The sequence below is a fragment of the Sebastes umbrosus genome, chromosome 11 (assembly GCF_015220745.1).
Source record: "Sebastes umbrosus isolate fSebUmb1 chromosome 11, fSebUmb1.pri, whole genome shotgun sequence".
Lineage (NCBI taxonomy): Eukaryota > Metazoa > Chordata > Actinopteri > Perciformes > Sebastidae > Sebastes > Sebastes umbrosus.
In genome coordinates this window covers 15,810,744-15,828,879 of record NC_051279.1, presented here as the reverse complement: position 1 = coordinate 15,828,879, position 18,136 = coordinate 15,810,744, and the positions used below count along the sequence as shown (strand labels likewise).

The window sequence follows — 18,136 nt, the reverse complement described above, 5'->3', positions numbered from 1 at the left end:
TGAAACCTCTGTTGGTCTTGAGGAGCTGCAGCATTTATTTCTGAACAAACCGCAACTTCCACTGTACATTCACTTGATATTCTCAAAGCTAAACTAACTCTGTCTTCTGCTCCACTAGCTCACTTGTTCGCCCACACACATTCGCCACCGCTCTCTCTCTTGCTTCACCTCTCACTTCCCACATACACACACACTCTTCGCACTGGCTCTGCTCCAAATGGCCAACGCTTCTCTTACAACAAGTGACTCTTCACAAGGCCATTCGTGTTTTCACGTTGGCCACCGTAGTAGGCTTCCCCTGATAGTCGGTGTTACTGGTGTTACATGGTGTTACATGGTGTTACATGGTGTTCAGGCACACACCAATTGCATAACTTGCCCACCGTCATTTCGCTTTTTTTTATAGAAATCAAACCCATTAAGTTAATTTTCGCGTATCAGCGCCGTGTTATCAATACATAGTCGGACGACACTACCGGCTGAAAGTGAAAGTGTCTGCTCCGTACAGAGTCTCAGCTCAAGAGTAGCGGGAGTTAGATTTCACACACGGGATGAGAGAAAGTTGACAGACAAAACGATGGCAGAAGATTTGATGTCAAAGCGAAAAGCAAAAGTGTCTGTTTGGGAATATTTGGATTTAAACCCAATGCTATAAGAGAACCATAACGTAAATGAGGCAATCACCGTGCGGAGGACGGAGCAGTCACGGCTGGCGTGCGCGGCGGAGCAGCGGACCTATAGTGAAAGCTTGACCGGAGACGCTTGACACACAGCCAGCCAACGGTAAAGACCAAAGTAATCGCACTACAGATATTGAGCGTCATCTTTTCTTCTATCATGTCGGTGTTGTCACAAGTTTATTAACCGATGGAAAAATGTCCTCAATGTCACATCCTTACACCGTAGTTGTCCTACACACTTAGTACATGAGAAAGGTTGCAATCTGCAACCTCACCACTAGGTGCCGCCACATGTTACACACTGTACCTTTAAAACACAAAAAATGCAACACTACCATACAATGGCGTTGATGTATAGCGCAGCATATCTTCATTTTGATGATGCCTCTTTAGGATCTTTGCAGCTCTGTCAGTGCCTGTCCTTGCCACAAGGATGGGAGTTCTGTAATCCGATTGATATACACTGGGAGATGAGGCTCGGAGGGAGAAACATGGGAGAGCAGGCTTTACTTCATACTCCAGCCCTAGCTTTACATCCAAATCACATTGGTCATGGCGTGAATGTATTATATAATCTTTTATATATATATATATATATATATATATATATATATATATATATATATATATATATTGGTGGGTTTATTCACATGAGATTTACATTTGATTATCTTATCAGTAAACAAGCTGTATAAATAAGGTCAGAATACGTTTGTAATGCTAACGGTCATTAAGAGTGATGGTAACATGACAAGTTAGCTGTGTGACTCAATCTCCTGGAGAGGTTTCATATATTATCTATAGTATTTTGGAATAGCTCTTTTTGGTTTGACTTCCTCCGTGTCATTGAAAGCACATCTGCAAGGCCCAGAGCCTCCCACTCTCTTCATCCGTGGCCAACAGAGTGTGTTTGTCTGCATGTGTTTATGTGTGGGCGTGCGTGTGTGTGAACAGTCCTTGACTGCGGTGGATAGGTGCTGATTAGCCAAGCTGCCGGGGTCTTTTGTGCTCCTCAGACGGGGGTATAATTGTTCTTTGTTCAGTGCTCAGCATCTCTTTGAAGTCTCTCATTCAATTTATGTCCTTACAGATTCTCTCTCCCTTCTCCCTTCTCCCTTCTCTATGGTATCCACCCGCGCTTTTTTTTTTTTTTTAGCCGGGTGTCAGACCCCTGTGTTGTAATTACATAGCAACCTATAGAGATGTGCAGTACAGGAGACATAGTAGAGCAGATATGGTTATGAATTAATGAAGCCTGACCCTTGTCCACAGAAATCAACCTGAAGCCTTGAATGAGTCTTTTATTAAATCACAGGAATCTCACATACACATGGTATTAGTTAAGAATCAACTGAAGCTCATGTCTGACCGGTAAACTGGAGAAAAATATCCTGCTATTAGCTCAGATGGCCATCAGGCTTTCCATGAGTGAGCATCATTAGAAAGGCTATTTCTCTAATATGTCTCTCCTGCAGGGATGAGGATTGTCTTTGACGGCTAGTTTAAGAGCCATGCCACCATTGTTTCTTTCAGTTGCTGTCATAATTAAATGGAAGATCACTGGTTCTAATGAACTGCGGTGGTACTGTTGTGAATTACTTCCAACCAGCCAAGATAATGTGGCCCATTTGAGTTAGTCTAAGATATAATGTGGCATATAGACAGGCCGAGAGAGGAGAGAAGTGTGTGTGTGTGAGAGACTCCTGTTGGTTCTCATTGCTAAATCTCCCCAAGGAGAGAGCTGTTTATGCGCGCATGAAAAGCATTGGCAAGCCAGTCGGTGTGTGTAGAGAGAGAGACGGAGAGAATGAGGGCAGCCTCGAAGAAGAAAAAGATGGTTTAATTTTTTTTCTTTGTTAGGGAGACAATGGAGGACGGACTGAAAAGAGAGAGAGCGGCCGGGCAAACCTGTTTGAAAGAGAACATGGTCGGGGCCCCAGAAAAGGGCTGGGCCCCAGAGAACAAAATAACATAGTGTATGTGCATCGGGACAATAAAGTCTATCTTATCTTATCTTATCTTATCTTATCTTATCTTATCTTATCTTATCTTATCTTATCTTATCTTATCTTATCTTATCTTATCGTATCGTATCGTATCGTATCGTATCGTATCGTATCGTACTGTAGGACCCCAGAGAACAGGGATGGGGGCCCCACAACATGGTCGGGCTCCAGAACAGGGCTGGGCCCCAGAGAACAGGGTTTGGGTCCCAAAGAACAGGGTTGGGCCCCAAAGGACAGGGCTGGGGGCCCCAAAGAGCAGGGTTGGGCCCCAGAAAACATGGCTGGGTTCCCTTGAATGGGATTGGGCCCCAGAACATGGCTGGGGGCCCCAGTTGTTGTTGTTGTTTATCTTTCAAACAGGCTTTCCCAGCCCTGTTCTCTGTTCTCACACCTGTTGCCGGCTTCAGTTGCCAAGGGCAACCTGTTGCTAACAATGTGTGTGCATGTGTTTGTCCATTGTCTGCGAGCAGATAAAGAACGCAGCGGCTAACGTGCTGAGGGAAACCTGGCTCATCTACAAACACACCAAGATGGCGAAGAAGATCGACCACTGCAGAGTCCGCAAACACCAGCGGAAGTTCCTCCAGGCTATACATCAGTGAGACCACGCCTTACCTCCACCCACACACATACACACACATGCACACAAGCCAACAGCAGTGCTGCTGAGCAGCTGAAGCCTTTTGAAATCAGCTGTACTTTCTATCCACCCACAAGTTGAATCAACGCTGATAATCAGATAAAGTGCATGAATCCACACACACACACACACAATGAATCATCATCTACTGAAGGGCAGGTTCACTCCAGGCAAATACAGCTGTGGGACTGGATAATCAGTTCATTGTGTACTATAGTATTAGAGATCATCTTCTCTACTTAGGAGTGTTGTTGAAGATGCAAATACGTGCATGCGTTGTAATTCACTCCTTCCGTAGCAATGTTTGGTTTTGTTTTAATGGCCACAAGGGTAGTTGTCTTGTTAAAGCTTGTTTTACTCAGATATTTTTGTATGTCCTCTGTCTAGCATCACAATTAAGCGGCCCCTTTAATACCGCATGCTACTTTGATGTTCAACAGTTCAGTCTAGACTTTAAACAAGTGCCTTCAAAAGCCGGAGTCAAGAGACCTGAGACTGTTTTAATTGTGACATAGAAAGGCTCATCCTGAGGCATGTGGACTGTGAATGAGGAGCTGACTCTGCGAACACAGTAACAGGGTGATTTTATGGGAATATGGGCACATTTTCTGGTTCAATCCTGTTAGCGTAACAAGTTAATCTGGAGGTGCAGCCTCATAAAATCTGCACTTCATTATAACGGAGGAAGCCACGGGTTTTATTTTTTGAAAACACAAATTAAACCTTTAGTTCCCTAATTATTGTATTGTGTTTTGAGAGTCGGCCAAGTCCTATTTTTAATTGGACTGAGGAAAAGGCGTTTTATCTTATTTGATCTAATTTCATTCCATTTAGTTTATTTCCCTGTAGGCTTTATTCCTCGTAAGGTTTCTTAATATTAAAACTACCCTGTTGGCTTACTCTAGAGCTTAAAGTCTTATGTCAACATTAAATACACTTTCACCTGTATTGCTAAATGACAGAGCACACTATGTTTGTACGTTTAAATTCAACGACACACTGCACGTAGAAATGAGGTTGAATTAGACAAGGTGACCGCTCAACAGTGTTGTTGTCTGGACCCGCAGGGATTAGCTCTCTGGACAGACAACTGTGTATTTACTGGGTTTCATCTGTGTGTGTATTTAATATGTGTGTATCTGTTTGCAGATTACGCAGTGTGAAAATGGAGCAGAGGAAACTCAGTGATCAGGCCAACACACTAGTGGACCTCTCAAAGGTGAGCCACACAGTTGACACACACACACACACATCTGTGCTCTTCATTTATGTAGGGCATCCACTTCACAGACGCGTAACCATCACACAGGTAAGTAGCTCATACCTAACATGCCTTTGCCCCCCCGAAATAAAATATACCACAACATTCCTCCGTTTTCAATGATGACCTGCCCGTTTCCGTGGCTTTGCGTCTCCTAGCAACCGGAACAAGTGTTAAAACAGGGATGACTGAGTGAGAGAGCGAGGAGGAAATGAGAGGAGGGAGGGGAGGGGAGCGCTCATGTTTTTCTGCTACTGTGTGGGTGTCTGAGTGAGAATGTGAGCGCACACGTGTGTGTGTGTGTCTGTGTGTGTGTGTGATTGTGAAACAGACACAGAGGAAAGGGAGTGAGTGAATAAGAGGGAGAAAAAGATCGAGCGAGGGTGTGTGTGTGTGTGTGTGTCGGTGTGTTTGTGTCTTTCCGAGGAGCAATGCCTTTAGCACCAAATATTTTGCAATTATGCCATCTCAATGACTCCATCTCAATTGGCCACTTGTGCGTTTACCATGGTTACGGAGGCCAGGATGTGCAAGGCAGGGACATTTAATTCTCTCTCTTCTCTCTCTCTTATTCGCTCTTTCTTCACCATGTCATAACGCCCACGTAGAGACTTCCCTCTAGCCTCTTCTTCATTCCAGCATCTACTCCCTCTTGGACATTTTTTGCTCACTGTCTTACTCAATCATCCCCAGCCTCAGGCTTGCCCTCTTTCCACTTTTACTTCATATCTAACCCCTTTTTACTGTCTCTTCTTATTCCATCCAAATTATTATAATTTTTTTAAAACAACAGGCTTTAATAAAGCAACCATCATAAAACTCCTGTTTACGTATTAGCAATCTGTCTCCCTTCTTCAAGGTACTCTGTGTGCACTGAGTCACTTCTCCTCTCCTCTCCTCTCCTCTCTTCTCCTCTCCTCCTCACAGATGCAGAGCGTCATGTATGAGCTCATGTCGGAGCTCAACGACCGCAGCGAGGACTTGGAACGCCAGATGCTCTCCCTGGAGCAGCGGGTGGAGCAGCTCACCGCCGGCTTCAACACCCTGCCCGCCCACCTCTCGGCCACCCTCAGCGCCCAGCACGCCGCCCTGGTCCACTTGCTTCGAGAGAGGGATTCCAGGGATGGTAGAGGAGGAGGAGGTGGTGGTGGTGGAGGAGGTGCTGTGGTCCCACTGTCCCCGGCTGGGTCTTTAACCTCCGCTCCAGCTTCCGTTTCTCCAGTCCAGGTCGCACCTCTAGCGCTGCCCCCATGCCAGGTCCCTACTTTGGCCTTAGAGTCACCTCTGTCGTCCCCACCTCAGAGCCCAGATGGGAGCCTGGATGCTAGTCCCAGTCCCAACACCTGCACTTCTAGCTGCTGAGGACAGCTCTGAGGACCAGGAGAGGACAAATATGGAAAGAAAACAGGGGAGAGAGTAGGGGGAGCAGAGATAGTCCTCTCACTTCAGACTAAAGGAGAGGAACACGGAGGGAGGAGGAGAGAGATGTGAGGTGATCCTCCGAAACACCACGAGGGAGGGTTGAAGACGGGACTATGAGGAGAATAATGGGATTAAGATGGAGGGCCAGCATGAACGATGAGACATGTTAGGGACTTTGGGGCGCGTTCCTTAACGAAGGAAGGAAGGAAGGAGAAGAAAAATGGAGACTCTGAAAGGTGTGAGAGGGAGGAAGAATGTCAAGAGGGTGAGAAATGGAGGTAGGGAGGATGAGGAGGGGGAAGGAGAGAGAAGGAGAAATAACGAGGAATAATTATGTGAACTCAGAGCTCCTAAATGGAATCCACTCCAATTACTGAAAAGGGCCTTTTATTCTCTATCTCTCTCTCTCTCTCTCTCTCTCTCTCTCTCTCTTTCTCTATCTCTCTCTTTCCTTCCCTCTCTCCCAATCTCTCTCTCCCTTCATCAGGAATTAATGACCATGACTTTTTATCCTTATGATGTATTTTCTATCTGAATGCTAATTGTGTGTTAACGAGCATCCCTTTAACAGAAGGTTCGATCAATACGACCATGTTATTTAAGAAAAAAAAAAAAAACTAGTGGCATGTACTGCACACACACACACACACACACACAACTTATAATGACGCATCATCCACGCAATACAAGTTAACACAGCACAAACATAAATCTTTCACAATGCAGGCCCTATTAGCACTCACACAAAGACGATACTAAAGCCTATACTGCCAAGCACTCGACGCACTGTCAATCTCCACAGAGCACTGCCAAGCAATGTAGACACACTGTAAAAAATGTTCATCCAAACGACTTATCGTTTGTGGGTGAGAGCTAATGCATAGTTGTGACATTTTAACTACTCAGCTGGGAGAATCGTAACCGTTCACTGAACTACATAAATTACAGGCGAAGTTGAAATAAGTCGGTATGACACAGAGGGACATGAGTCATCATAACGTCTGTTTGCAACGAAGAAGTCAAAACAATGCAACACACCTACAACAGTACTTTAATACTGCATTTACTGAATTACAGATTGGGTTGAACTGATGTTTACGTGTACTTGTAGGTTTGCTGTACTGAAATTAGACTTTAAAGAGTTTAATTTATGTTAACGTTTCTTACGGGAAAATTATAGTTGTATCAAGTGCATTAATACTGAAATGGTTGTTGGGAGGAATAATACATTACAACACAAATATTTATTAAACTGGCATTTCAATCTGGTTGATTAATTTTGAAGAAACTGACTCTTCATGGCCGAGTTTTGCACAAACTTAATGCTCCACGTGTATTAAGTGTACTGCAGAGAGGTATAATAACAGTCAAAACTATCCATCAATAATAAATTATCTGCTTTTTCTTTTACTTGTCTGAAGTCAGTGGAGTCAGATTGGCTGGGATGCTGTAGTATCTAATTGTTTTGCTTTAATTCTCTGAAAAATATGTATACTTAGAATTACTGAAAATTGATTTTTACATTAGTAATTCAATTGACTTTTAAGAAATCCAACAATTGTTTAGCTGTGTGAATATAAGTTGATGTGATTCATATTTTTTCACAGTGTACGGTCGTGTCTGTGACCCTTTATGAAGGGAAGAAGACCTCACTCACTGCCATTCTTTTTCAAGCTTGCAGTCCCAAAACAACGCACTGTTATCATGAATGTATTCTGTGTAAAGAAATACACTCAAAACACTCTTTGCTTGCTCGATCACTTAAACTGCCTTGCAGGAACAACAGGCACCCACACACACACGCACTCACACACAGATATACACACACCTCGACAACCAAAGTGCTCTCTCTTAAATGGACTTCAATAAGAGGCAGGGAACGCTGCTGTCACTGGGGACAAAAGATAGCAGGAGGCGTTGCAGATATCTTGACAATATTTCTGAGGGAATAACTGTGAAAAATCTGGGCATGGACTTGTTACAGTGCTGTACACGGACTGCTCTTCACTGCTTTAAAACCGTTAAAGGTGGACTATGGATGAACACAAGGGAACACAAATAAACCTTATAAAGGATAAATGGCCATGAAGGAACAGCTGTTTATGAAATAAATAAAACATAGAAAGATAGATTAAGGTATATCTGAGAGGAATTATAATGGTGTGATGGGAAAAGAGACAAGCCTGCCCTTGCATTGGAGACAATAATGAAAACTGTCTTATAGCGACACGCTGTGGCCGGGATACTGAACTACATACGCTTGGAATATTGTATAGTATGCTGTTAACGAAATCTAGCTTTGTATTGCTTAGTCTTTTTCTACCATTATGATTAAACGCAGTTATAGCTGATATCTAATATTACTAAACTATAGTATTCTTCTCATTCGTCATGACAATTCTGATATATGTATTAACAATACGTTAAATAATTATGAACAAGGAAAGTGCCGTTTGAGGTTGAAATTATTTTGTAATTTTATTTTATCAGAGAGAATTAATAAAGTATATTATCTATAACATTACAGCTTCCATGTTTTCTGTGTTTCCGTTTATTTATTTTGTTTTTGTTTTATAAAAAAAAAATGTCGGTGCGAGGGAGCGTCTATAGTGCGATGCTTTAGAAAAATAAAACACTCAAATTCAAATTCAAATAAGCTTTATTGGCATGAATGTTCAGGTTACATTATTGCCAAAGCGAAATGACATATTAATGAATAATTACATTTCACAAGAAATAATCACAATCACAATATACATTTTAAATATACATTCTTTTACAGATGTAGTTAATCAGAAACATGTTCGGAGCTTGTAGCACCTCTTACTGTATGGCAACAGACAACATATTTTGCAGCTAATATTGCACATTGATTTTTCTCCCCACATAAGTACGGTATTTTCTGAGGATCGGGGAGATGGATGAACTCAAGACGTGTTATTTATTTTTTTCAAAAAAAAAAACATCTCTCACATCCTTATATTTCTCACAGCACAGTAAGAAGTGAACTTATTGAACAAATTTACGCGGTACAAATGAGATATATTTAATTCAGTGTAATCAATCTCCTCACGGAATAATTACCATTTGGACAATACATATTGTCACAAACTCATTTTAGAGTTGCTTACATGCTGTTTTACTTATTTTGTCAGTCAGTAATGGGTCTATTTTCTCAAATATCTCACTGTAAAAAGATTATTTATCTCTGTGATAAGCAATTAGCTAGAAAACTTAGCTAACGTGAGCTGCCAATAAGGTTACTTATATGTGATATTGCTAACGCTGAGTACACCGTGATAAGCCGAAAATTCCACTTTTGCAATTTCTTCTTTGAGCTGACGTGAGTCAACAAGGCCGTTCAAATAGTGTCAAAATAAATGTCTGAATTGCAGCTGAGAAGAGAAGAGCTGTTAAAAAAGGGTGAGTAACAGTCATAATGTGTGTGTTAGCTACCCAAGGTGAAGTTATGAGAATCACTTAGAATCTGTTTTCCCTCATAAGGTAATGGAAATGTGTCTTTGACGTGGCTCACATGTAGGGACAGTGCACACAGTAAAAACATACTTGAATTAAAAGTATGAGCTTATGTTAGAGTGCAAAGTTCACTGTTGTTGTCAAAGTACATTAATGAAAGAAAAAAGAAGCTGCATTTGCTGGTGTTTGTCTGTCTCTGTGCTCCTGTTAACCCATGTGTTAGACTTCAGGAAATCATCCAGACCTGAGAGTCCAGCCTCTGTCTATGTCCAAGCCTCCCTCTGTTCATCGATCCTCTAGATGCAGCCAGCAGGTCCTAGTTTCAGCTCTGTCAGTGTCCCCCGTGCCCCCTGTACTGGCAACAACATCACATGAGCATGGGACTCTGGTGAGGGGAAGTGGAGACGTGTGTTGGACACGTGGGTGGTCTGTGTTCGTTTGTGTCTGGTTTTACCTTTGTCAAATTTCCGGACCAATTTCACATGCAGTTGAACTCTGATGACTCGTGAAGGGAGTTAAGACTCAAATCAAGGATAACTAGAATGACCACCTCACGGTTGTATGCCTGCAGGTTCACATCCGGCTTGGGGCCCTTCTGTGTGGAGTTTGCATGTTCTCCCCGTGTTAGCGTGGGTTTTCTCCGGGTTCTCCGCCTCCCTCCCACAGTCCAAAGACATGGAGGTTAGGTTAATTGTTGACAACAAATTTCCTGTAGATGTGAATGTGAATGGTTGTCTGTCTCTATGTGTCGGCCCTGTGATAGTCTGGCGACCTGTCCAGAGTGTACCCCGCCTTCGCCCAATGTCAGCGGGGATCGGCTCCAGCCCCCCCACGACCCCGAGTGGTATAAGCAGTTACAGGTAATGGATGGGTGGTTGTATGCCTCAGCCAACCTAATCAGTTCATCCTTGAGTCCAAGTGGACGTTTGTGCATAAGAAATTCGAGAATGGGACAAATGTGAGGTCACAGTGACCTTGACCTTTGACCACCAAAATCTAATCAGTTCATCTTTGAGTCCAAGGGGACATTTGTGCCAAATATGAAGAAATTCCCTCCATGCGTTCCTAAGATATCGTGCTCAGGAGAATAGTACGGACATACATACGGACGTCCAGAAGTACAGACAGACAGCCGGATAACCTGAACGCATAATGCCTCCGGCCAGGGCTTGCATTGGCGCGGAGACATGAAAATCAAAAGTGTGCAGCATAAAGTATATTGCTAATCCTTTACAAGACTAAAAGTCAACAAGAATAATCTAATGTGGCAAAAATATGATTTTTTTAAAAGCCACTTTGAGCTTGCATTTACTGTGATTGACTGATGCGGCTTTACGGAACTGATTTTTAATTAAGTCCTTGCTTAAATTATTATATCTGAAATGCCACTCATTCAGTTATACTGCAAAATTGTTTGTCCCATTTTCCATTTTTCTAAAATTCACATTGTGGTTGGAAGTTTTTCTTGCCAGTGAGGGATGCATTTTACAATACAAGATTGTTTGTTTTAGGATCTGCATACGTTTCTCATTTGTCCTCATTCTAATTTGGTGTAATCCTTTGTTAGGTCTATAGTCTTACTATAGCAGGCGTAGCAAAGTGTGGGTTAGAATTAAAGTTTTAGCAGTGAGAAATAGGCAATAGGCAGCCATGGAAATAGTTATCTCTTGTCTTTGACTTTTTTGTGTTCATTTAAACAATTGTTCACTTTGTCTTCATTCGTTATCAGGGTAGTGAAGACATTGTTGTTCAGAATAGTCTGAAAAAGAACCACAGTAAATATTTATTTGTTATATCACATTTTTCTATAACTACTCACTGGCCTTACCTCACGGTGTAAAATAATGAGGCACATTCAATATATTGAGATCCTAACAACAACTTGTTATATGTTGAGTACCTCTCATATTTCCAGGTCGTCCTACTGACTGGTGATCGTTGGGTAAAAGCTGTTTGAATTAAACACCTTCCCATTAGTTCACACCAGTGTTTGTCCCAAAGGTGACCACACTAATCTTCTCAAGGCTTATGTGTAAGTGCATTTACTTGAGCATGTCGGCAGTCACAGCATTCACACAATTACAGCTTGAACAGAGGAAATTGATTTTTTTTTTTTTTTTCATAAAACAGGCATCATGTTGTGTGTTTAGCCCAGGGTGAAAATACAACAGAGCAACAGAGGTGTGAAAGCCAGGCAGCCTGGGGCAGTGCTCTGCCCAGGGCACGGCACATACCCAGATGTGATGAGCTTGTTATCTGTGTTATTTGCAGGCTGGTACTCTCCTTGCTCCTGGGGCGTTCATTATCTCTCTTGTGCTATGTGCATTTTCATGATTGTGTTCCACGATTGTCAGGCCAAGGTAATGTCCGTAGCCTACTTTTTTAACACTCTTCTCTCTTTCTTTCTCCACCTGTCTCTCAGTCCCTCTCCTTTTTTTCAGGAAACTCATTTACTGTAGTCGTTCAGGATTGCTGATTGAGCAGAGGATAGCAAAGGACCCAGACAAAATGGAAATTGGGATAGCTTTTTACGCATATTCAAGCCAAATTTAACCGGAAGAATTTAACTGCAAGAACATTTTGTTACACAAGAACATTTTACGAAAAGCAAAAGCAAGAAATGGACAAAATGTAACATCAGAAAGAACACGTTTTAATAAATGTAAATAAGATGGAATATAATATTAATATGTATGTTTTCTTTAGTGTATAATCAGCTGATAATAATAATTGTCGTTACCTTAGAAGGAGCCGTTTATATCTACATAGGCAGCGGGTATATATTGCACCGCCATGTTTCCAGAATTGACAAAGCAAACTTTTCCTGCTCGGGCCGGAGTCGATAACGTTACTCCCGTCGCTGCCACTCTTTTTCTCTCTCTTGCTTCACCACTCACTTCCCACATACACACACACTCTACGCACTGGCTCTGCTCCAGATGACCTACAACTGGCTGCAGACAAGACCATTCACATTTTCACATCGGCCACCGTCGCTCTCCAACACGCTTGGCACACGTGAGAGGCTTCAGTTGTTTGCAATCTCCTCACCTCACCGCTAGATACCATCAGATCCTACACACTGAACCTTTAACATTACCGCTGACCATTATCCGAAGTGAAGTGTGTAAGCTTAGTCTTTAAGAAATGGGAAGCAGTGGCTCAGCAGGTAGAGCGGGTTGTCCAGTAATCGCAAGGTACACAGTTCAATCCCAGGCTCCTGTCCACATGTTGAGTAACCCTAATTGTTTGCGATAATTAAGCGTCCTGGCTTGTGCATTGCACGGTATCTCGTTGCCATAGGCGCGTGTAAGTGGGTGATGAGATTGTAATATAAATGCAGTCCATTTAGAAAATCACAAATGACATAGAATAGGATCATTGGGTATTGTGCATTCCTATGGTGTAAATGCAATGAAACAATAATCACTTTCTTTTCCTTATTTGGCTTTTTATGCTCTCCTTCTCTCTGACTGCCCAGATGCAACCCTTGGTTTTAGGGGTCACCAGTCATCTGCAGAGCAACAACAGACAACTATAATGATGCCATCATTGTGAACCAAGACACAGCCACACTGACAGCTGTCCAGAGACGACGACACTGACTGTTTCACATCCCAGTATCCATCCCAATGCTCAATTGTCACCATTTTGTTCTTGTATTTTGTTCTCTGTTATGGTTCTCGTGACCTTCTGTACAGATATCCCTTAGGGAATTGTTAAGGAACGCATTCTTTTTGCCTAAGGGTTGACCCTTCATCCCAACTTTATTAAACTGACTTAATAATTTGAATCCTAATCCTCTCCGTTATCTTTAAAATTAAATTTTTAAATTTTAAATTTGCTAAATGCTTGTGCCTTGAAGACAGCTTGACCATGTTATTTCTGAAGAAATATATAGCTTACATGCATAAGCATATATCCACACAGAATTGTATTTCCCTCATGTGTCTTTTTCTCCAGGCCTGCTTGATTCTGCTGAACTCCATGTGCCCGGCTGCTCCGTCTGCATGGTGGAGTCATGCTGCCTCATTACGCTTAATAACAGAGACCTCACCCCACGCCGAGGATAGCTCGAGTGTTTTTGTGCATGTGTGTGCCCATGTAGCTTTGTCAATGGAAGAGCAGGCAGGTGAATGCTGGATGTCGGCCACCATTATCACCTGCCTCTACTGGTCCATGACCGTGTGGTACATCCGTCAACTATAATGTTATCATCTTAACAACCGGCACAAATGTCACCAGGTTCTGTCAGCGGGAGACGGTTTCCATCGCAACAGGATCTTTTATCTCTAACTCCTCTTTGTGCTGACAGGAGAGATGAGTGGTGTGCTGGATGCTTCTGCCAACAAAGCAGTGCGTTGTAGAGATATGTAGCTGTTCAACATTGTTGCAGGGTACAGCACACGCATATAACACAGGACACAACACAAACCTGCTGTTGCCTACTCGCCTTCCCTTTTCATAACAGTAAAACCCCTCTGATGAACCCCACCAGTCACAGTTCACCAGAAAGTGGAGATTTGTGAACCCCTCATTCTGATGCCATATATCCTGGTGTTTCCCTGGCAACCAGAGGGACAGATCTACCAACACATTTAGGTCTGTACGTACGTGCAGGCATTAATGTGTGTATTTAAGTATGTATGTATGACGAAAGGGGTTAGAAGCAGTATTGCATTCAGAAATATTGTATTTGTTGTTTGTAGTGTTTATGAATGTGTGTGTAAGTATATGAGGAGGTAGAAATGGGGAATCAGCATTGTGAGCTGGTCAGAGAGTGATAGTGATGTTGCTGTGGTGATGATGAAAGGAGAAATAATAGCGGGAAATAAGCTGTGCCAAACTGCGATTCACAAAGCAGATACACTTAACCCTCAAGACACCACCACAGGATAGGTGAATGCATATACACAAATGCATCCTGACAAAAGTAAAATATTCACCTCTCACCCTGCCCTGTCCCTTCTCCATCCCCACTAGTCCCTGTATTTTAATGATCCTGTCAGCCCCCATCTCTCAGCCAGATGCCCTTTGACATTCCCCACCTTTTGCCAGTCACCTGATCCTGCTCCCCCGCTGCACACCTGTCCCTCATTTAGTCCCAGACTGGATTCTGTAAACCTGCCTATGTTTGCCAGTCTGTGATCAGCTGTATTGGATTTGTTTGCCTCTTTGGACTGCCCTCAAGTTACCAAACTGTAAGCCTCTTTATTGACCATAGTTTCAATCAAAGTGCCTTAAGTTCAACCTGCTCTTCCTTTGTGTTGGTCCTCTTTCCCGTTGTCCCATGCGTGAACAGTGACTTTCTTCTCTTCTCTCATTTGTCCAGATGTATGTGTTGAGTTTCCTACCGATGAAAGGAGACTGCAGGTAGGGAGACCGTCATGCTGCCCAGTTCATCAGTCTTCCATCACCCACTTTCATTTGATGTCAACTACTCTTCCCAACATCCAGGACCAGGTCTCCTCCATCACAATACCACCTCTGAGGTCTCTTCTTTTTTAACAACTTGGAGCCTATAGACTGTTTCCTGATAAATCTCCATATCAGCATTTGGCCTCCAGGTGTTTTTAAGTGTAGTCTAAGTACACTGTAAAAAAAGAAAAGTTTTTTTTTACAGTTTTTTTTCAAGAAATTTGAAATTTTTTGTCTGTATTTAAAAATGACAGAAAAAAAATGTAAAAATTAATTTGTGATTTATATGTAAATGGTCTTAGATTAACAGTATTTTTTGTAATCACAATCGTAATTATCTGTATTTAAGCTTTTCTTGATAATTTTTAAAGATGATTATTCTGTTTTTTTAGAGGTTTATGACTCTATTTTAACAATTAATTTAAGTAAGAAGAAAAGGATTTCATGGAACTCTAAAAATATTTCTTGTAAAAAATACAGATTTTGTTTGCAAAACTTCTGAGTTAATGTAAATTTGGGCTTTTGCAACATAAAATTACATGTTTCATTTGTAATTTATATGTATATGGTCTTAGATTTACGGGGTATGACTATTCTAACAATAAATTTATGTTAAAAGTAAAATATTTCTTGTAAAATTACAGTAATAAAGGCTAATTATATAAAGATAATTAAGTTTTTTTTACAGTTTATTTATGTTAATTAACGGACAGTATTTTTCCGTTTTTTTAACAGACAAAAACGGCAAATTTACGTTATTTTACACCTTTTTTTTTTACAGTGTAGTTATGAAAGGTGGGTAGTCTTCAGCTTTGCCAGTTTGGCCCAAGTAAATGGAGTAGTTGCGAATGCACATCACCATCCCTCACTTTTTTACTGCCAACCCCTCCTTTCATAAACACCTACGTAGACATTTTCATTTAATGCACACACTTACATATGGCTAGATGCACCAAATAAATGGCTTTGGAGTTTATAGCAATATGTTTTCGGCTCAGTCCATTAGAGACTTGACTGGATTAGTGGGTTTCTCTAACACGTACACAATCATGGAAGCAATGTTGACATTCCATTAGGGATAGTGGATAAAAATATTAATGTGTGCGTTTGTTGGTATAACAGATCAGATTACAGGCTCTTAAACGTCTACCTGATCCATTCAAGCTTTAGTTTAATGTGCAGTCAGCATCCTGGACATTACAATCTAACACACCCTAACTGTTCTGCAGTCCTTTAATTTTTTGGAAATCGATAAATGTTTGATGTAGTTTTTATGCCAGGAAGGTTGGCCAGCACCCAAACAGGAATAGTAATACAGTAAAGCAGACAGAACATAATATTTCCAGCCAGGCAGTTTAATGAGAGAGGATGATTATTCCTGGAAAGAACCGACACAGTTGGTGAAGTGCTACTTATATGGTCTCCAAGGCTGGCTGCTGTACGATATTCATAATATATATGAAAGATTTATATTTATTTTTGTTGATATCAACTACATACTCTATATTTGTAAGTGTTTGTAAAGCTTGTTGATCGTAGTTCAGGTTGCCGTGCAAGGTAGAAGCAGTGGGTCCAGGACCTACCCCTGTCACCATCATCACAGAAACGGACCGGTACAATATTAGCTCCATGGCAACGATGGCCGCCCACTCTCCCCTCAGGCTGTGTGCAGGGGACGTGCCTGCATGTGTGTGTGTGTGTGTGAGACAAAGAAAGAGAAGGAGTAAGAGAGCAGAGGTTGTTAATTGATCTATTTTTCAGACTGTTCAGTTGAATCTGGATGAAGAGAGAGACGATGGGGTTTTTAATGAAGCCACAGGGGAGTTGTGCTCCGCTTCCTCCCCTGACAGGACTTCTACTGTTGCCACTTGCACTGACATAACTCGGCTACCTGTAACTCCTCTGCATACTACACTCACAGACGGGGCCCGGTGCCACTCACACATTTAATTACCAAATCACTCCTTCTTTTTCTCTCTGACTGTGTTGCTTTTGTTCTCTCTCTTTTCTTTTTCTCTAGGTTTCTGTTTGTGAGGCGTTGCCCTCCTCATCGTATATGAAGCAGGTCCCAAGTCGTGGCCTCTGGCCCCATGGAGGAGGATGTGGACAGGCTGGATGGTGGAGACAGTCAGCCAATTAGAGTCTAGGATCAATCAGCAGCATGCCAGCCGTGCTACTCGTCTGGCTCCCAGCATCCAGGTGGGACTCCGGTATGTGGTTCAAGTCAAATGAGATATTTTTAGCATCGCAGGCCTTCTCTACAGTTATCTTTTGACATCAGTACAACTTCAGGCCCCTAACCACCAGCCCTCAAAGGAGGAGAAGAGGCTGAAAGTAAGCTGTAGCTTCCTTGCTTCTTGGTACCCCCCTCTTCTTCCTCCTCCTCCTCCGTCCAGTCCAAACCCTGCCCTCAGTCCCAGTATCCCACAAAGCACAGCAAGTTTCTTCATTTAGTTTCATTTCCTCCTTTTTTATACCCGTTTCTATCGTGCCTCCCTGCTGCTAGAGCTATACCTTCTTCTGCTTATCACACTTATGCACTCCACTAGACAGACACTGAGACTTTCGGACTTGCACGCATGCTCACACACACACATACACACACACACACACACACACACACACACACACAGAGAGAGGATTACATTATAATTTCTTATTCATTTCAACTCTGTGCTTTTACCCGCCCCCCGCCTCTCTCTACCTCCTTCCATCCCTGCCCAGTTACTGAAAATTGATGTCGGTTTCCATAGCAACCGTCTGTGTCTGTATCAGAAGGGAGTTTCCTCGCACAGACTAGAAAGGATGCAAGCAAGGGGAGTCACAAAAACACACTCACACGTGCACAATTGGGAAACTGTTGATTAGCAATCAGCGTGTCCTTCACACCGACTCTCTCTTTTTAATGAGCTCAGAGAAAGCTGTTGATTGGGTGATTCCGACAGGAATAGGCTGTTTCACAAATTGGGCATTCAAGTCAAATTGATGTAGCGGCACATGATGTAATGTGGGGAAAAAAAATGTGAATCCCTCAAGATTTCATTATATTTTTAAATTCATACTGCACTGAAGTGCCATCAATGGCAGCAGTGATTGTTCTGGGTTGTGGGTTACAAGTAATTATTTAGTGCTTTAGTATTTTGATCAACAATTCAGGATTTACATTGTTTTTTAGGATGAATGCATACAGCATATTTTAGTCATTGCATGATGTCTCTTGTTTCACAATTTG

The 18,136-nt window shown here is 42.1% G+C and overlaps 1 protein-coding gene across 4 annotated transcripts in view; it reads left to right on the top strand.

Annotated features, from left to right (window-relative positions):
* kcnn3 (potassium intermediate/small conductance calcium-activated channel, subfamily N, member 3) overlaps positions 1 to 18,136 on the top strand; it is a 69,703-nt gene that overhangs the window by 50,791 nt on the left and 776 nt on the right. For 2 of the 4 annotated variants that reach the window (XM_037785377.1, XM_037785379.1), the window contains 3 exons: positions 3,157 to 3,284; positions 4,476 to 4,545; positions 5,515 to 8,530. In XM_037785377.1, coding sequence (XP_037641305.1) covers positions 3,157 to 3,284; positions 4,476 to 4,545; positions 5,515 to 5,949 — 633 coding nt within the window. In that variant the 3' untranslated portion in view covers positions 5,950 to 8,530. Of the gene's footprint in view, positions 1 to 3,156; positions 3,285 to 4,475; positions 4,546 to 5,514; positions 8,531 to 18,136 lie in introns of those variants that run through there. The other 2 variants (XR_005208900.1, XM_037785378.1) reach the window with 2 other exon arrangements.